This window comes from Eptatretus burgeri, chromosome 6 (genome assembly GCF_056783735.1).
Source record: "Eptatretus burgeri isolate ZD-2024b chromosome 6, Ebu_testis_v1, whole genome shotgun sequence".
Taxonomy (NCBI): Eukaryota; Metazoa; Chordata; class Myxini; order Myxiniformes; family Myxinidae; genus Eptatretus; species Eptatretus burgeri.
Window position 1 is genome coordinate 13,368,333 of NC_140966.1, and position 17,500 is coordinate 13,385,832.

The 17,500-nt window shown below is 42.8% G+C and overlaps 2 protein-coding genes across 6 annotated transcripts in view; one reads left to right on the forward strand and one right to left on the reverse strand.

Moving 5' to 3' along the window:
* Positions 1-3,510, forward strand: part of TNPO3 (transportin 3) — a 143,120-nt gene extending 139,610 nt beyond the window's left edge. For both annotated transcript variants that reach the window (XM_085884079.1, XM_085884080.1), the window contains exon 22: positions 2,640-3,510. The gene's annotated coding sequence lies outside the window, so the exon portion shown is untranslated. The remainder of the gene's footprint in view (positions 1-2,639) is intronic.
* A 399-nt stretch (positions 3,511-3,909) lies between these two features.
* The window catches only part of LOC147024315 (ras-related and estrogen-regulated growth inhibitor-like), a 40,852-nt gene continuing 27,261 nt past the window's right edge, over positions 3,910-17,500 (reverse strand). For all 4 annotated transcript variants that reach the window (XM_085884082.1, XM_085884081.1, XM_085884083.1 and 1 more), the window contains one exon: positions 3,910-4,542. In XM_085884082.1, the coding sequence (XP_085740208.1) occupies positions 4,354-4,542 (189 nt within the window). In that variant the 3' untranslated portion in view covers positions 3,910-4,353. The remainder of the gene's footprint in view (positions 4,543-17,500) is intronic.

Consider the following 17,500-nt stretch of genomic DNA (forward strand, 5'->3'; position numbering starts at 1 on the left):
TGGCTACTTTCCAGAAGACGTGATACAGACAGAAAGATTGATATTAAGACCTTTTACCACTGATCTGTCAGAAATGAGAGATGACAACCCAGCAAAAGAGGAGCTGATTGATCTTCAGTCCTCTGCTAGTCTTAAGGAAGAATTTGATAGAGTTGGTGTTGATTTCTGGATGAAACTCACAGATTCATTCCCACTTCTTAGTCAGCGAGCCTTCAAAGTGCTTGTTACCTTTGTCACCACATATCTATGTGAATCAGGTTTCTCTACTTTAGTAGCAATGAAGACAAAGGCAAGGAACTGCCTGAAAGCCGATGACGACATGAGGGTAGCGTCGTCATCAACAGCTTCTCAAATAAATAAACTGGTTGACTCAATGGATCAGAAGAGTTCCCACTGATAATGCTTCTGGTATTTTTGTTTGATCTTGTTTGATATAAGTGGACTGTATGGTTTTTTTTTTTTCCTTTATCAAAGTTTATTTTGTGCAAAATCTCAATAATAAAGTTGTTCCATCTTCTTTTTTTCTGTGCCTCTATGCCGGCCATGCATTTTTTTAGCATGGGAGTAAGTGGGTGAATGGCGAAATATATCAAGCCAAAGGGGGTAAATGTGAGAGGAAGGGTTGAGAATCACTGTTTTAAGGGAACTCATATCATTTTTATTATTATTATTAATATATATATAATAACACGCTTCTTATATATAACTAGAATGTAAGACCCGTCGCTTCGCTGATGGGAACACCAGTCTTTGTGTAATTGCTTTAACAAAATGGTGGTTATTAATGGGAAAAAATAAAATTAGGCGGTGTACAGATACCGGCCTAACTATACACTCAGGGAGCGAGGAGGGGGAGAGTGTTAATTGGATATTCATCACAGCCTTTTTAAATCCTGAATTCTAAATAATATACAACAACACACGAAGAGGAAGATCAAAACGAGAAGACAACGTCGTGCAGAGCACGATACTTGCAAAATCCACAAAACAAATTTTACCTCAAAAAGAATTGGTGGTTGAATTAAATGATCAAATATGCAACTCCTCTTCAAATTTCAAGTGAATCGGATGAAAATTGACAATTTTAGAAATTCGGCCGATGTTGACCTTTTGGCCGATGTGGACCTCAAAAATAATTGGTGGTTAAATTCAGTGACCCAAAATATATATCCCCTTCAAATTTCAAGTCGATCGGATAAAAATTGAGGATTTTAGAAATACCACCCAAGTTGTTGACCTTGGGCCTATGTTGACCTTAAAATAATTGGTGGCTGAATTCAGTGACCTGAAATATAAATCCTCTTCAAATTTCAAGTCAATCGGATGAAAATTGAAGATTTTTTGAAATCTCACTTTGAAGTTACTGACCTTCGGCCATTGTTGACCTTTTGACCTCAAAAACAATAGGCTTGTTCCTTGTGACAAACTCGACCATGTGGTGAAGTTTTGTGAAGATTGGTTTAAAATTGTGACCTGCAGCCGACAAACAGATAGAATAACAAAATCGACGAACCAATATACTTGAAAAATCTTAGATTTTTTTTCAAGTAATGAACAAATAAATTATCTTCCTCCTCTCCTCCTCCTTTTGATCAAACTGTTTGAGGAACGGATTAGGCACGGCCCATGCACAAAACAAACTCTCCTCGTGTGTATGTGCAGCACGTTATGTGCTGCATGTACGTATATGTGTGTATGCATGTATTTCTCTGCTGCGTGCATACCTGCATGCTGCGCTGCTGATTGTATATAGGACAGTTGTTGAGGGACGGACGCAGGCACGCAGGAGACCGAGGTCCTGATGAAGTGAAAGGCTTTTTCCCCAACAACCCCTACTCCCTGCTGACCCTCCAGTCAGGCACGGGATGTCGTTCCATAGTGCAACCCACTCCACACCCCCCCCCCCGCCCCCCGTCGCCATCATCCTTCAGCATCCACATCGCTAAGAATGCCAACTTTCTCCTTTTTTTTTTTCTTTTTCTATACAAAATAATCCTTATCTATATATTTCTATTTTTTTGTTATTATAATATACGCTAAGGCGTCAATCATGATGGAGCTAAAGGCTTTTTCCCCTGCCGGCCCCCACCCCTTGCTGACACCCCCCCCCCAATTGGATGCAGGTTGTTGTATCATGGTGTAAACCGCTGTTGCATTATTATTATTTTCCCCTTCATTGTCGGCATTCACATCGCTAACAAACGCTAACTTTGCTTCTCCAGGGGGCAGGGTGGGGGGGAAGGAGTGCAACTGTGCTCACATTACCCATGCACCACTCAGTCTTCATGTCACGCTCGTATGCTGAGCAAGTGTACAACGTCGTAGCGATCTTCTCTTCTCCTCCTTTCTTTCTATACAATAATATGTTTAGGCTTTTCTGTCGTGGTATTTTTAAGCATGGCCTTCTGCTCGTTCATAATAATTCCACAAGTATCGGCATTGCTGATTGTCAAACAACAATAATTGCAAAGTATAGTATGAACTATCCCTCATAATATAGGTTGTAATGAAAGTAGAAACACATGATGTTGAAGTAATATCTTCAGACTTTGTCAGTGATCTGATTGTACAGAGTGAAATAGACCATTTTCGTTTTATTTGACTATTTAAGTGACCTTAACCTAGCCAGTTGGCTTCAGTGTCTTCCAGGCTGTAACGGCTTTTGAAGGTTCAGAGGAAGGTGGAACCTCGAACGATCTTGCCGTGACTGCCATAGCAGGAAGGGTAGCAAGAGCACACTGGCAGATCGTGATAACTCGGCCATCCTGCAGCCCATCAAGCTTCTTGAGGACCGGCAAGAGCAAAGTGTTGGACACGGCTTTTACCTTTTTTATTGCTGATTTATATATTGTGGTCACCAGCATTCGGTTACCTTCCTGCATTTGCTTCGAGCAAAAGCTACATCATCAATGGCACCACCTCAACAGAAATACACCTGAGCTCGTTCAAGATAATTGCCATCTGTCATTTCCAGTGTCATGCTTTTGCCTGCTGTGGTGAACAGTGATGTGATGAATTGTCACAGAAACCCCGAAACGTCATTTTGGGAAGGCTACCGACATGAAACTCACCGACTTGTTTGGTTCATCTTTGCTGGATGACTGCCGTTGATGAAGTGACTTCGACCTCTGGCTTCTGGTCACCACAGCTGTCGAGAAATGCAAGAACATTGCTACGCTGCTGTTGAACATGGAGGTCATGAAGCGAGGCTCAGCTCCCAGCGCCTAACTCACCGTCTTGGACGTATAAATAAAAATATCATCTCATGCCGAAAGGCTGTGTACAATTGTTTGCTGACCATCATGTCTTCCCACTTCCTTTTACAATCATTGCTTCGCCCTCTCTCTGTGGATGCCAAAGGGCAAAAGTACGTGGGACGGCCAAAAAAAAAACAAAAAAAAACCTGCTTTGCCTCGCTTGTGCTACTGCTCAGCTTTATGTCCAAAGCAACTTGATGATTAAAGTTTGCTTTTAAGTTCCTTCAAGAACTGATGCAAGGTTGTAATCAAATTTGTGTGCAAAGGCTTGTTCTACTTTGGTTTCTCCTTTCCCGGTTAGGTAAAATCGAAGATATTTTACCCCTGACACGGTTGCATGTGCCGCGTGTTTGCACGCATCATGCGTGCGCATGCTGCCGCAGTGCAAAGAACTCTGGTTTTTTTTGGGGGGGGGGGAAGGGGTGGATTGGAGCAGTGTTTTGTCATGTGATGAGGCGCAATTTTTTTGATGGAAATTTTTGTAACATTTGTCAAGTTAGTTTTATTTGACAGTTCTGTTCCATTTAGGATGGTAGTCAGGAGTTCATTAGTGGATCAGTTTTACAATGACGTTACACATGGTTTCTATCAAGTGACTTCCCATCGCTCTATTGTACATCTCTGTGGTCCGGAATAAATAAATAAATAAGTGAAAACTTGAAAGTTACATTTATTTTTACATTTGGTAAAACAAAGTGAGCTTGCAGTTCACACGAGTTGATGTTTATTCCACTTACAGCTTTGTGAAACCAGAAAGAGTTTCGAATCCTGAGTTTTGTTGCTTTTGCATTGAATCTGTTCAATTTGTCAGTATCCCTGCTTCTTAGGCAGCATGAGAATGGGGTGGAAAGGTGTAAAATTGGTGGTTTCGATGATGCTTCCTGGCTTTTTGATCGTAACAAAACCAATTGTTTTGTCATTAAAAAACAAACTCGGTAACATTAATGGATCGACTGTTCATGAGGTCTGTGGATGAGCTCAAAATCATGACATTGCAAAAAATAATTTCACCTTTTGCTCCTTATTTTCAGGAGGCAGAGAGAGTAGGGCATCTTTAACATCCTTATTTGTTGCATCCAGCTGCTGCAAGTTTGTGCTACGATGAGTTGAAGCCAAATGTTCTGGCTGTGTTAGTAGTCGACGGTGCTGCTGGAAAGCGGGACATCTTGCCCATGAGTCGAGATGAACCCTTCCTTCTGCTATGGCCAGAGGCGCTAGAAGATCCACTTCCTCCTGCGGCTTGTTTTAACAGCTCTCGCTGCAGTGTCTCGAACACGGAAACCACCTGCAAATGCATACACACTGCGATCAGATTTGCTCTACATAGTGCAAAACGTCCAGGTTACGCATCAACCATGGGATAAAAAGGCAATGCAAACTGTAACAATAGTCTCGGGTTGAGGCTCAGGTTTGACGCTTCGATTATCTGGTGGTCTTAACCTGGCAATGTGTGCGAAGTGTTAAATCGTTTCTGGAAAGGAAGGGATGGGGAAAATGTTCTGTTGGGGAGGATCACTTGCCTGTGTATAGTGCGTGTTGGTGGAATATCAGAGATGAGTGAGCCTTACTCCCAGGTTGTGGTGCTCCACTTTTATTATTATTATTATTATTTATTTATTTATTTTCATTCACGTATACAGGGTGTTTCCAAAAGATTGATACAACTTTGCGTTCCTGCCAGCCATTTGTTTGTTTTCTGACCTATACCGTTTTCCGTTTCAGGGTTTGGTGGTGTTGTCGTAGTATTTGTTCCCTGTGATTTCTCGCTCCGTAGCTCAACTATGCCATTGACAGTGAAGCAGAAGACAAAAGTGGTGGCTCTGTGGTATGAGACTAAATCATATGTAGACACCCGCTGGAGGTTCTGCCGGGAATACGACCTCAGAACACGTGATGGACCCACAAATTGTGCCATTCAACGTATTGTGAAACATTTTGAGCACAAGGGTACAGTGCACAACCAGAGTAAGGGCAACAGTGGCAGGCCAGCATCAGCAGCCAAGAGCCAAACCAACATCGATGCCGTGTGGGATTCTGCAGTGGACAGTCCCACCGCCGGTGCTCCCCAGAGCGAGGCATCAAACGAACATCAGTCTGGCGTATCCTCACTAAAGAATTGAAGCTTTTCCCATACATCTTCTCTATTAGGCATAAACCGAGTCAAGATGACATGAGAAGGAGACTTGATATGTGCAAATGGTTCAGTGATGGGATGGAGCAGTACCTAAACTGGATCAACCTAATCTGGTTCAGTGATGAAGCCCATTTCCACTTGAACGGTGCCATCAACAACCACAGCAACATTTTCTGGTGGGTGTCTACATACGATTTAGTCTCGTACCATAGAGCCACCACTTTTGTCTTCTGCTTCACTGTCAATGGCATAGTTGAGCTACGGAGCGAGAAATCACAGGGAACAAATACCACGATAACAAAACTAACCCCTGAAAAGGAAAACGGTGTAGGTCAAAAAACAAAGAAGTGGCAGGAAGTCAAAGTTGCATCAATCTTTTGGAAACACCCTGTAATTATGTTGGGGACAATCTTTCATTGAACTGGACCTGGTGATACTTCTTCGTTATTAGCTCAGGATAACAAGGCTGAGGCCAAACTAATCTTTGCATATATCCATCCATATTGAGAGAAAACTTTCACAATGTAATTTTGCATTTTGTTTTGATTAATGCATTTACATAGGTTTATAACCTTTGCTTATAATGCTGTTGCACAGCCAAGACACGTGTGTGTTCTTTTGACTTGCATTTATTGTTATTATTATTATTATTACTTTTAAGGATAATAACATGCATTTTATCCTCAACACAACTGCAAGTTACAATGTCATGGCTCCCAAAATGTGTATTAAGGAAAAGAGATTTTATGAAAAGTTGGTCATGAGCCTTAGATTTGCAAAATGGCTAATACCCGGGCACTCATTGCAAAGCAGCACATCAACATGATTCTTAGCAACGGGGTATTTTTATGCCTTCGCAGCCTTATCTTGTGAAGCGTTATGTATTCGGGTTGCCCATCTGGCCGTGTGTCTGTCTGTGCGGAGCAGATTCTTGCTACCATGATAACTTGTGAACCGCTGAAGGGATTTTGACCAAACTTGGTACAAGTCTGAACTGATCCAAAGTAAAACTGATTCGATTTTGAGTTGAAAGATCTAGGGTCATGTGACCCTAAATTGAAAGGCTTTGTTACCACAATAACTTGTGAACCACAAGGGATTTCAACCAAACTTGACACAAGTATGGACTGTGATACATAGATGAACCGATTCAATTTTGAGTTGAACAGGTCAAAGGTCATGTGCCTTTTTAAAATTTGCATCAAATTCTACTTTCTCATTGACCAATTGGAAATTGTCAAGGATTTGAATGATGTAAGATAGCAGGACATAGTGTTTCGAGTTGAAATACATTTGTGCTCTTGAGCATGATTGAAAAAATACATCGGGGCAGTTCCGCTGGACGCTCACCTGGTAGTTGCTGGATAAGATAATCAGGCAACCGCTGGTAGACATGGATAACCCACAAATATATATATAATGGAGAAGAAAGCAAATACCTCTTTTGGGGGTGGGTAGTCTTCCCCCCCCCCTCTCTCCCCCTGTAGACCCCTTTTTTTATGCCATGAACATTCTTTGGTACGTCACAGGTGAAAAAGGTTGTAGTGAAGTTTCATCGAAATTGTTTGTGTTTCTGATAAAGCAAATACCTCTTTTGGGAGAGGGGGGGGGGGCAATCCTCCCATGAACTCCCTCAGTCTACCCCCTCAGACTCCAATACATATATATATATATATATATATATATTTTTTTTTTTTAATGCCGTGTACAAACTTTGTTATGTCATTGGTGATGAAGGTTGTGGTCAAGTTTCATCAGAATAGCTTGTGTTGTTTCAGAGAAGAAAGTAAATACCTATTTTGGGGGGCAACCCCCGAAAGCCCCCTTCGAGCCCGATGTTTTTTAAAAAGATATTATTATTTTTTTGTAATGCAATGAGCAAACTGGTACATACACGGTGATGAAGGTTGTGGTAAAGTTTCATCAAAATCCTATGTGTAGTTTCAGAAAAGAAGTTGAATATTTGTGAACGGCCGGACAACGTGCCGTCCCATAAGCTCCTTGGAGCTGCATTTCAGGTGAGCTAAAAATCAGGTCGTCATTGCATTGAATGTTGATGTAAATGTTCTGAGTACAATGGCAACATCACTGCCGATAGTTCTGGAGTCGGAGCTTTGGCTTGCCAACACAGAACAATGGATTTATTTTCATTAATTTATTTCTTCATGCTTTTGAACTGGTTCTTGGTCGACTCAGGAGAAACATTAATGACATTATACCAGTACCGTGTGACCTTGCTTAAGGCCCAGTCACACGTTGACGTTTTCGCCAGCAATGGCAACGTATCAAAATGTATGTAAAACGTTGAACTTTTGATGTTTTTTTTTTAAAGATTCGGACGTATTCATAACGAGTTGGTCGGATGCCTAACATATTAGTAACGGACACAGAACGTTTCGTTGCCTTATAGATAACTTATACCAACGAATGCTTAGCCTGTTGTCGGCGTTCACAACCTATGCCCAACGATAGTCTAACTTATGCATAGCGCGATGCACGTATCGCCGACGATCACGTGGCGTAGCCTATTAAAAGGCTGCCGCACAACGATTCAAATCATAACCACCGGAGATATGGAAGTGTCAACATCGCAGTCACACCTTGGCGATCTTGCCAGCGTATGCCGACCTCTGAAAAAGCGTCTAAAACGCTGGCGCACGTCGAATACGGTATGGGTAAGTTTGGTATACGTGAATAGAACGCTAAAGTACGCTATCATACGTCGTATTAAGTGGAGTACGTCTTGTACTTTTAAACGTGTTCAACATTTTATGACGTACTTGCCGTATGCCTCACACGTTCCGCATGCGATGGGAATAAGTTGTACGCATGTTATGCGATCGTTGACCCACGTCGACAAAAGTTACTTGTAAGTTACTGATAAGTCGAAACACGTCAATGTAATGGTTAGCGTCAGTGTTCCAGACTCCCTGGGTTTTTATTTATTTATTTTATTTTTTCTTCGGTATGACTGTGATGTCGACACTTCGATTTCTAGTGCGGTTATAATATAATATAATTAATAGGCTGCCGCTCAACGATTTAAATCATAACCGCACTAGAAATCGAAGTGTCAACATCACCGTCATACCGAAGAAATTTTTTTTTTTTTAAAAACCAGGGAGTCTGGAACACTGACACTAACCATTACATTGACGTGTTTCAACTTATGAGTAACTTACAAGTAACGTGTGTCGACGTGTGTCAACGATCGCATAACGTGCCTACAACTTATGGCCAGCATCGCGGAACTTGTGAGTCATACGCTGGCATAAGTCTAACAAATTTCAAGCATGGAAAATTTGAGGACAACCGCAAAGTACAACGATGAAAGCCAGCGTACTACGACGTATGGCAGTGTTTTTCAGCGTGCCCTCAATGTTTCCAAAACTTACCCATAACGTATTCGACGTGTACCAGCGTTTTAGACATTTTTTTCAAAAATCGGCATAAGCTGGCTAAAACGTGAAGGTGTGACTGGAACCATATAATAGCCTTGCAACTTGAAGCACACTATGTATTAATATTTCCAATCACAATCCTTGCGCAGATATTTGGATCCTTCCAAAACCAGTTCCAGTGTACCTAAGTAACCAGTTATGACCACCGCCACTACCAAAAGTGAGTGGAAGTTGTTTCCACCAGTCTCCGTCTGTCTGTCTGTCTGAACAAAATGTCTCAAAAAGTTGTGGACAGATTTGGAGGGAATTTAGTGGAGAGCTTGGGTATGTGACACGGACTAAATGATTCGATTTGGGTGAACATCCAGATCCGAGAATTTTTAAATTGATTTTTCACCATTCAGTGATGGGGCTAAAACGGTATATAGCACGATATCTGAAAAAAAGTCAGACGGATTCGGAGAAAATTTGGTGGGTGAGTTTGGTGGGTGACAAGAAAAAGATGATTAAATTTTATTTCAGGTCCGAATCCAGATCCGGCCCATCAGTGGGATACATAATGTAAACTAACCAGCCTGGTGGAGGTATGTGCTCTACCGAGTGCTCTTCTAGTTTTGTCGTGCACCTCGCTTCTTTCAGTTGTGGTACAGAGGTTATGTGAAGACTTGATTATCGCAATGACTATCACAAAAGCTTCAAACAATTGTAGAAAATGTGTTGCAATTTACGGTGCAGAAAAAGTCAAATTATCAGTTGGTGCTGCAATGCTGCCAAAATCAGGACATGTTGGGTTGTTAGGAAAAGTGTATTCTCCTTTAAAAAATAATAATAATAATAATAATAATAATAATAATAATAATAATAATAAATCACAACTCGTTTCATTAGAGGTAGAGAGAGCATAACATGGAAGGGGGTTGATCATATGGACGACTGTATGTTTTCAGTGTTGTAATATTGACCTGGTTTAAATCTTCATAAAACTGTCAATTTGAACTGTCTGTGTGATAGTGATGCGTTCAGTAACTAGAGAGTTCATTGAACACTTTACCCCGTGTACTGTTTCAAGTATATACAGGAGAGCTTTTCCATTGGTATGCCTGGTGTTGGCTTAATGGTTAGGGTGGTGCGCTTTGGATCCTCGGGTCCTGAGTTCAAATCCCGTTCAGCTGTTGAATTAATACCAGGTGGGGTTGACTCAGCCCGTCATCCCCATGAGGTCGGTGAAATCAGTACCAGCATGCTGGTATCCTGTGTCGGAGTGGCGACCCATCCAGGATTGTGCCCAATAGCCAAGGAGACTGCTTAAGCAGCACCAACGCTCTGCACAGAGTATGGTCCCAGTCTCCTTTCCATTGGTGGGGGTTACATTCTTGAAAATCCGTGTGAACCAAAAACCTCAGGGGTAATGGGGAAAACATGGTTGGAGACTTCATCTTTAAAATTTGTCCAAACTGTACCCTTAATTGACATGTTTGTGCATTGTTTTTGGGCTATTTATTTTCATGAATAAAAGTTATTAATAACATAGAGTAAAGTAGTAGTATTATTTCATGCTGCTTGCATCAACGCTGGGAGCACAGCTGTTCTGCTGATGCAGTGCCCCTGTTTTCAGTAAGCCGGTACTCATTTTGCCGACCTCGGAAGGATGACGGGCTGTCAACCCACCTGATGTTATTTAACGTGTTGATGGGCTTGAACTCAAGACCCTAAGATCTAAAGCCAGTAGTCACCTTCACCATTAATCCAACACCAGGCTTTTGATGAAGATGATGTTGGAGAGTTTGAGGGGGTTATTGTGTTAACGGCCCATGTTAATTAATGAGGCCAATCAATCCCCATTAACATTGCGTGTCGTCATCGTACATAGCCGTGTTTGTGGGCTCTTCTGCAATCGATATGCACACTCCCACATGCCATGCTCTCTTCTGCTGTACGTCGATATATAACTTACCACGGTTCTTACATAAGTATTATGAAGGTGATTTGTCTTGTACAGTGGTCAAGTATATAATTCAATTTAAATAGAGGTTTAAAGACGTATAAATAAATAAATTCTGGGTTTTTACCACCGTGTCTATTCCATCATCCTATCAACCACATTATATTAGTTTCTTCGTGCCTGTTGTTTGTGTCCTTTATGACGTCCTTAGCCCTTTGAACCCTGAGCTCCTTGGACTTTCAGCTCCCCCACTCTGGGATCCCTGGAGAAAAACAAGTGAGAAGTTGAAATTTGTTTTATTTCAGTTTTGTGCCTGTAAAAATGTTTTTTTTTTCTGGCCCTGTAATTACAAATAAATAATATTTTGAATCAAAGACTGTCTTGCTTTCTTCTTTTTTGAGTTTATCGCCAATACTCTACCTTGTGGTGCCAGTCAAACCAGCAGTTATTGCCCGGCTTTCCGAGACACAAGAATTCTCGTTTTGGCAAGTCCTTGTCCTTTGCCTTGAGGTCCCTTTGCTGAGCTGTAAGGTACTTCTCTCTCTGCACACAACACAACGATTTATTGGTAGTCTCATGTGGAGCCTTTTCTACATCATGATGAGCATCCCGTTTCAGTCGTCGCTCATCATGAAACTCTGCTGAGCGTCGATTACCAAATGCTGCCCTAGTGGATGAACATCTACAAGTTCCTGACAGTTTCTCTGTAAACAAATGGAAAGTGTTTGGTGAAGAATGGGGCTTTGTGAAACCCATGAGTACGCACATGCGTTGTACGCAGCTCACGTGAAGAATTTTATTACCAAGCCTCTTGGCCATTTATAGTGGTGGCAGTACTTCTACAATCGAGTAATTTGGTCATTTTTGTTCGTTCTTCCTGTATTAGCATTGTCAGCCTTCACTGCTTTTGGACAAGCAACAGGAATCTTTCTTTTGTTCAGTACTAACATATCGAGAGATAGATTGACGTGACAATATGTATGGGCCGCTTGTCCTGCCAAACTTATAACAGCAACAGTCCCATTGGATAGAATTACCCATTCTCCTTTTTTGCATTTCATTGTTTCTCCTTCTAAGTGTCTTGGGAAATTCTCTTCTGTTGGTCGTGGTAGTTCCACACATCCTTATCCCTTGTTTTATGGTCAAATACTCAATTAGAAGGGCACTTGGTAGAGTGCATACCTCCACCCCGTAATGCCTGATCCACGAGAGCATATCGGGCTCGATACGTTTTTGAGATATCGTGCTGTGTATCGTTTTTGAGCCCTATCTCTCAATGGTGAAGAATCACTTTAGAAATTCTAGTCATCGGATCCGGATTTGGATCTTCACCGAAATCGAATCGATTCTTCATTGTCACACAGACAACATGTCCACCAAGTTTCATTCAAATCCGTCCTCAACTGTTTGAGATATACTGCACACAAACAGACAGACAGACAGACAGATAGACAGAGAGGGGTGAAAACATAACCTCCTTCGCCTCCATTGGTGGAGGTAACTTGCTGAACTGGGGTGTAGAACTTGCCGGTGTTCAGGGACTACTTCTGTCCTGAGAATTTGTCAATCTTTCGGACAATCAAGTTCCCTGTAACCCCAAGGTTATCGATAGCCTCGGCATCATCTCTCCTCTCAGTGTAAACTTCAACATGACAAATATACCCATTTTCACAATCACATCGCAGAAACGTCTTGATTCCCCCCAACGGATCAGCGTGTCCTTTATGTACTGTTTGAACGACAGTTTGTTTTTAGTGGGGATCATTCCCTCGTCAAGTGAAAGTTTACAATTTGGAAAAAAAAAGTCATAATTGAACACTGGGTGAGTCTTGTATATTTTATCAGTCTTGTCAAGCTGAGGATCATCCTCATTTACGCAATGTAGGAAAGACCAGATTGCAAGAAACCGGTCTCATCATGACCTTTGGAAAACCAAGCGCGGAAGCATAGCGTCCTCAGACCGCCAGTACTGCTCGTATCTATGTCTACGTATCAACATTTCCATGGTGACTCGGAGCCCCAAAAATGCTTTCAACTCTGACAAAGTAAGAGGCTTTTGTTGGAAACATTTTGCTGCGTAATAGTTTGGTTTGGCTGCAATCACGTGTTCAGCTTGGCCATTAGTCTCTGTGAAAAGTAAATCCCAAAGAACACCATCCCAGAACAAGCCAAAATAGTCACGTGGAGAACTTTCCACATTTATTACATTTGGTACATTTTTAGGCCATCCATCCCATCCCATCCATTGGGACCATACTCTGTGCATAGCGTTGGTGTTGCTTAAGCAGTCTCCTTGGCTATTGGGCATAATCCTGGACAGGTCGCCACTCCGACACAGGATACCAGCACGCTGGTACTCATTTTGCTGACCTCGAAAGGATGACAGGCAAAGTCAACCCCACCTGGTATTAATTCAACAGTTGAGTGGGATTTGAACTCAGAATCCTCAGATCCCAAGCCCACCACACTAACCATTAAGCCAACACCAGGCATATTTTTTAGGCCCTGGTTGCTCAATAGGTGTAAACTGGCATTCATTGAACCCTGCAGTGGCTCTTTTCCATCCTGGGGGGGGGGGGGAGTCAGGCCTTGGTCTATCCCTTCGGTGTCCTCCAACACGACCACGCCCTCCAGCTCTGCCACGCCCCCTACCAACACCTCTGGGAACTCCCCCAGCATTGTCAGTACTGTCAGTTTCACATTCCCTGTTTGAAGTCATTCTCTGACTCAAAATCACTCTCATTACCATAATCATCATCATCATCATCTATTCCTTGCTCATGTGAGCTCAACACCTCATCAACTGACATCACGTTCAACTCATTTTGGAACGATTTTGGTGAGAAACCTTCAAAAACTTGCGTGAATCTTGTCTTATGACTTCCGCAGATCATGCGCTTTCGTGTGTTCACAAGGGTGGGCCAATTGGCGTGTGTAAAGAAGCGGGTGCATGGCAAAAGCCTTCCTCGCAATTCCTGAGCCGTTGGCGGCAACGCAGACCAAAGATCAGGTGCAATATGACGGAGCCGGTAATTGCTCAGGAAGTTGTTCGTGATAAACACGAGCAAGTAGGGGCCAGTTACTGACCGGCTGCTCGGTTTTATGGAGGTTGTTACGTTCACGGGGTGGGGGTATTGCATTGGTGTTGCGGTGGTTCTCAAGATGGGTTTCTTTCTTTCTTATTTTCCTTATTTTATTTTTGATCCTTCTGCTGCAGGACCTTCCTTCCCCTTCCCTTTCTATTGTGTTTTTTAGGCCTCCACATTATCTCATGCGATGGTACTGTGTGGCTTTTTCAAGAAAAGAAGGTGGAGTAAAAATAAAAAGAGGAAGCGAGAGTGGGCGCAGCAGGTGTAAAGGCGAGTGAGAGGGGGAGAGAAAAAAGGTGGGAATGAATGCAGGACACGCGGTCCTGTCGTGTGACGAGAGACCTGGCCTGGAAGACCTCGTTGAGGATTGGAGAGACCCTCCGAGGGCCGCCTGTTGGAGGCACCCTCTGTGTTGAAGACGCTGAGGCAGAAGAGAGCCTCACTGGGACACATTGATCAGAGGGGGAGCAGAAGCGTTTCCTCATCTTGAGTGTCACCTGAGCTGACCTGAAGCAACATGTGGCTTCAAGGTGTTGCAGGAATTGCTCTGGTTTTTTCATTGGCGAAGTTTGAGAACCCTTCGAGAGAGAGAGAGAGAGAGAGAGAGAGAGAGAGAGAGAGAGAGAGAGAGAGAGAGAGAGAGAGAGAGAGAGAGAGAGAGAGAGAGAGAGAGAGAGAGAGAGAGAGAGAGAGAGAGAGAGAGAGAGAGAGAGAGAGAGAGAAAGAAGGGTGGTGGTGGTGAAGTGTCAGCCTTGTGGCCTGTGGCTAGGGTGAGGCCGTTGGAACGTCAACTCAAACAGGCCTGAATTCTTCTCCTTCTTCTCCTCCTCCTTCTTCTCCTTCTTCTCCTTATTCTTCTCCTTCTCCTTCTGCTTCTCCTCCTTCTTCTTCTGCTTCTCCTTCTTCTTCTCCTTCTTCTCCTTCTTCTTCTCCTCCTTCTCCTGTCTCCTTTACCAATTATTTTCTTTATATCTTGGCAAATATAATTTTGTTATTTTCCTTCCCCTCCTCCCCCCCCCACCCAGATTAGCTTGGGAGACCTGGTGGACTGTGGAATTATCTGTCTTGTCCATTTTGTCTTGGTGCCTGTCTGCCCTTTATTTTCTTAATTATTACCACTGTATATATTTTATTACATCGTTTTTTTTTTTTTGTAATGTGGTTTATTCATTGCTTCGTGGTATACCCTATGTTTCTTTATTCTGAGCAAAAGATTTGCATTTGTTCCTCTTGGTTTGAATTTTGTATTGCATTGTTGGATTTGCATATGATGCTGTATGTTGAAGAGTGGGGTGTGTGAATTGCCATGAGCATTAGCAGGGCCGGATTTAGACATGTGGTGGCCCCTGGGCAGCCTTCAGTCGTGGAGGCCCACCCTACCTGAGAATACTAAAAAGGTGACGAGACATATTTACAGTCATCCATAAAGTATATTTTTCAAGAACAAAGAATCTGAACTTCTAGATAAAATAGAGAATGAGATAAGATTAATATCATATATCTGTTCCACCAACTACCAACTACCATTCAGGCACTCACTAATACATTTTTCCTTACAATTTTTTTTTCATGAAATATGTGGAGGCCCCCTGGTTGTGGAGCCCCCTGGGCAACTGCCCAGCTTGCCCATGCCTAAATCCGGCCCTGAGCATGAGGATGCTAACGTCGCTCGGTCACATCTGACTGCTGATACAGCGTGACTGCACATGGGGGTACGTATTGGTCTCTCGAGCACGTCGATGAGGACCTCCGGAACAATACACAGTACCCCGAGCCCTCCACCTGAGGGCTAAGTCGTAACAAGGTTTAAGTCGCGGCCGATAAACCGGCCACTCGGGTTCAAGTGGTTTAAAACAGTAAGTTTCCTGTTTGGAATGATTTTTCAATTTTGTTTGACTGCCAGACAGGCAGACATGTTGAAAACACCAAGGTATCTCTTTGTTTTTTCTGCGCATGCGCGATCGGGCCAAATTCAGAGCCGAAGTACGTCAAAATGGCAGACTTGTCTTTCCATGCGTGCTCCGTCCGATTCGTGTTCAAAATATAACATTCAAAGCTGTTTCTCGATCATAAAGTGATGAGACGGAAGGACATGAACCGATTGATTAACCCTGCTTTTCGCTTCGCATGCGTGGGGTAAATAACATAAATTTCTAATCTCAACCAAACTACCCAGGGTGAGTAAGGGTCGTGAAACGAAGGTTGTGGTGACAATTCATTTTCTCCCCTCCCCAAGGGGTTTTTGCAAGACTACTTCCAATAAAAGTGATAGCAACAATAACGACAGCATCTATCTATAATTCCAGCAATGTGTGCGTGTGTGCGTGTGCATGTGCGTGTGCGTGTGCGTGTGCGTGTGCGTGTGCGTGTGTGTGTGTGACCGCTGTTTCTCGACAACCGCTGGTCCGATCTAATTGAAACTTGCCTGGTATATTGCTGGGGACCTGAGGATGTGCCTTTTCTAGGTTTGATATTAATCAGACAAGTGGTTCGCAAGTTATGGCCATTTATTTACCAAACCAATGACAGGACACGTTGCTGCGTAGGCGTGGCCGTTGGGGAAGAGATCCTTCGCCGCGTTCCCCATTACGGGTTACAACGTACGCACTTCCAGATAGTGATGACTTACTGTATTCTAATAATTTCTCGATTTCTTATCTGCATTTATAGATAAACACAATGCCCCAATCCAGTCGTCGTTTACGAGAGTGAGGGAACGGCCTGTGTGGTTGTTGTTTCTGGCACGTTTTTTTTGTACGTACGGGCATGCACTAGTAATTATCCATCTATAATTCCATCAATCTCTGTATGTGTCTGTATGTGTGTCTGCACGTGTGTCTGCACGTGTGTCTGTCTGCGACCGCCGTTTCTCGACAACCACCAGTCCGATCTGATTGAAACTTTCCAGGAATATTGCCGGGGACCCGCGGATGTGTCTTTTCAAGGTATGATATTAATCGGACGAGCAGTTCCCAAGTTACGGCCATTTTATTGCTTTTTTCAGTGTTGCAAAGGTGTATATATCGCAGCTGAAGTGTCGTTCCACCTTATCATGCCATTTTTTCCCAAACATATCTCAGAATAATAATAACAGCATATTAATAATAATAATAATAATAGCACAATAATTGACAGTAATAAAAAGAATTACATGATACAATGACCAATGTCTGTCAACCAATAACGACCGATATATTGTCTGTCAACCAATAATGACCAATAACGTCTGTCAACTAATGACAGGACATGGTGCTATGACGTCATGAATGACGTCACAATGAATGTTTATTTATTTATTTTCTTCTTCGTTTGGTATGGCATCACAATCAACGCTGGGGACCTGGGGAATCAAAGGGAAACAGTTATTTCCCAAGGGTTTGAAAGCTGTTTTTTTCCCCAAGGTTTGAATTAATTGTTAAAATTATTAATTAATCCCAAGGTTTGAATTTTCCCAAGGGAAACAGCTGTTTCCCAAGGGTTTGAATTAATTGTTGTGCTTGGTAGACATTTGTGAATACATTTACAGAGAGAGGGGCGAGAGAGGAGGGGGCGAGAGGAAGAGAGAGAGAGAGAGGGGCGGGAGAGAGGGGGCGTCACAATTCAGGAGAGGGGGACGGGAGAGGGGCGAGACTAGAGGTGAGAGAGGGGGACGGGAGAGAGGGGTGAGAGTGGGGGGG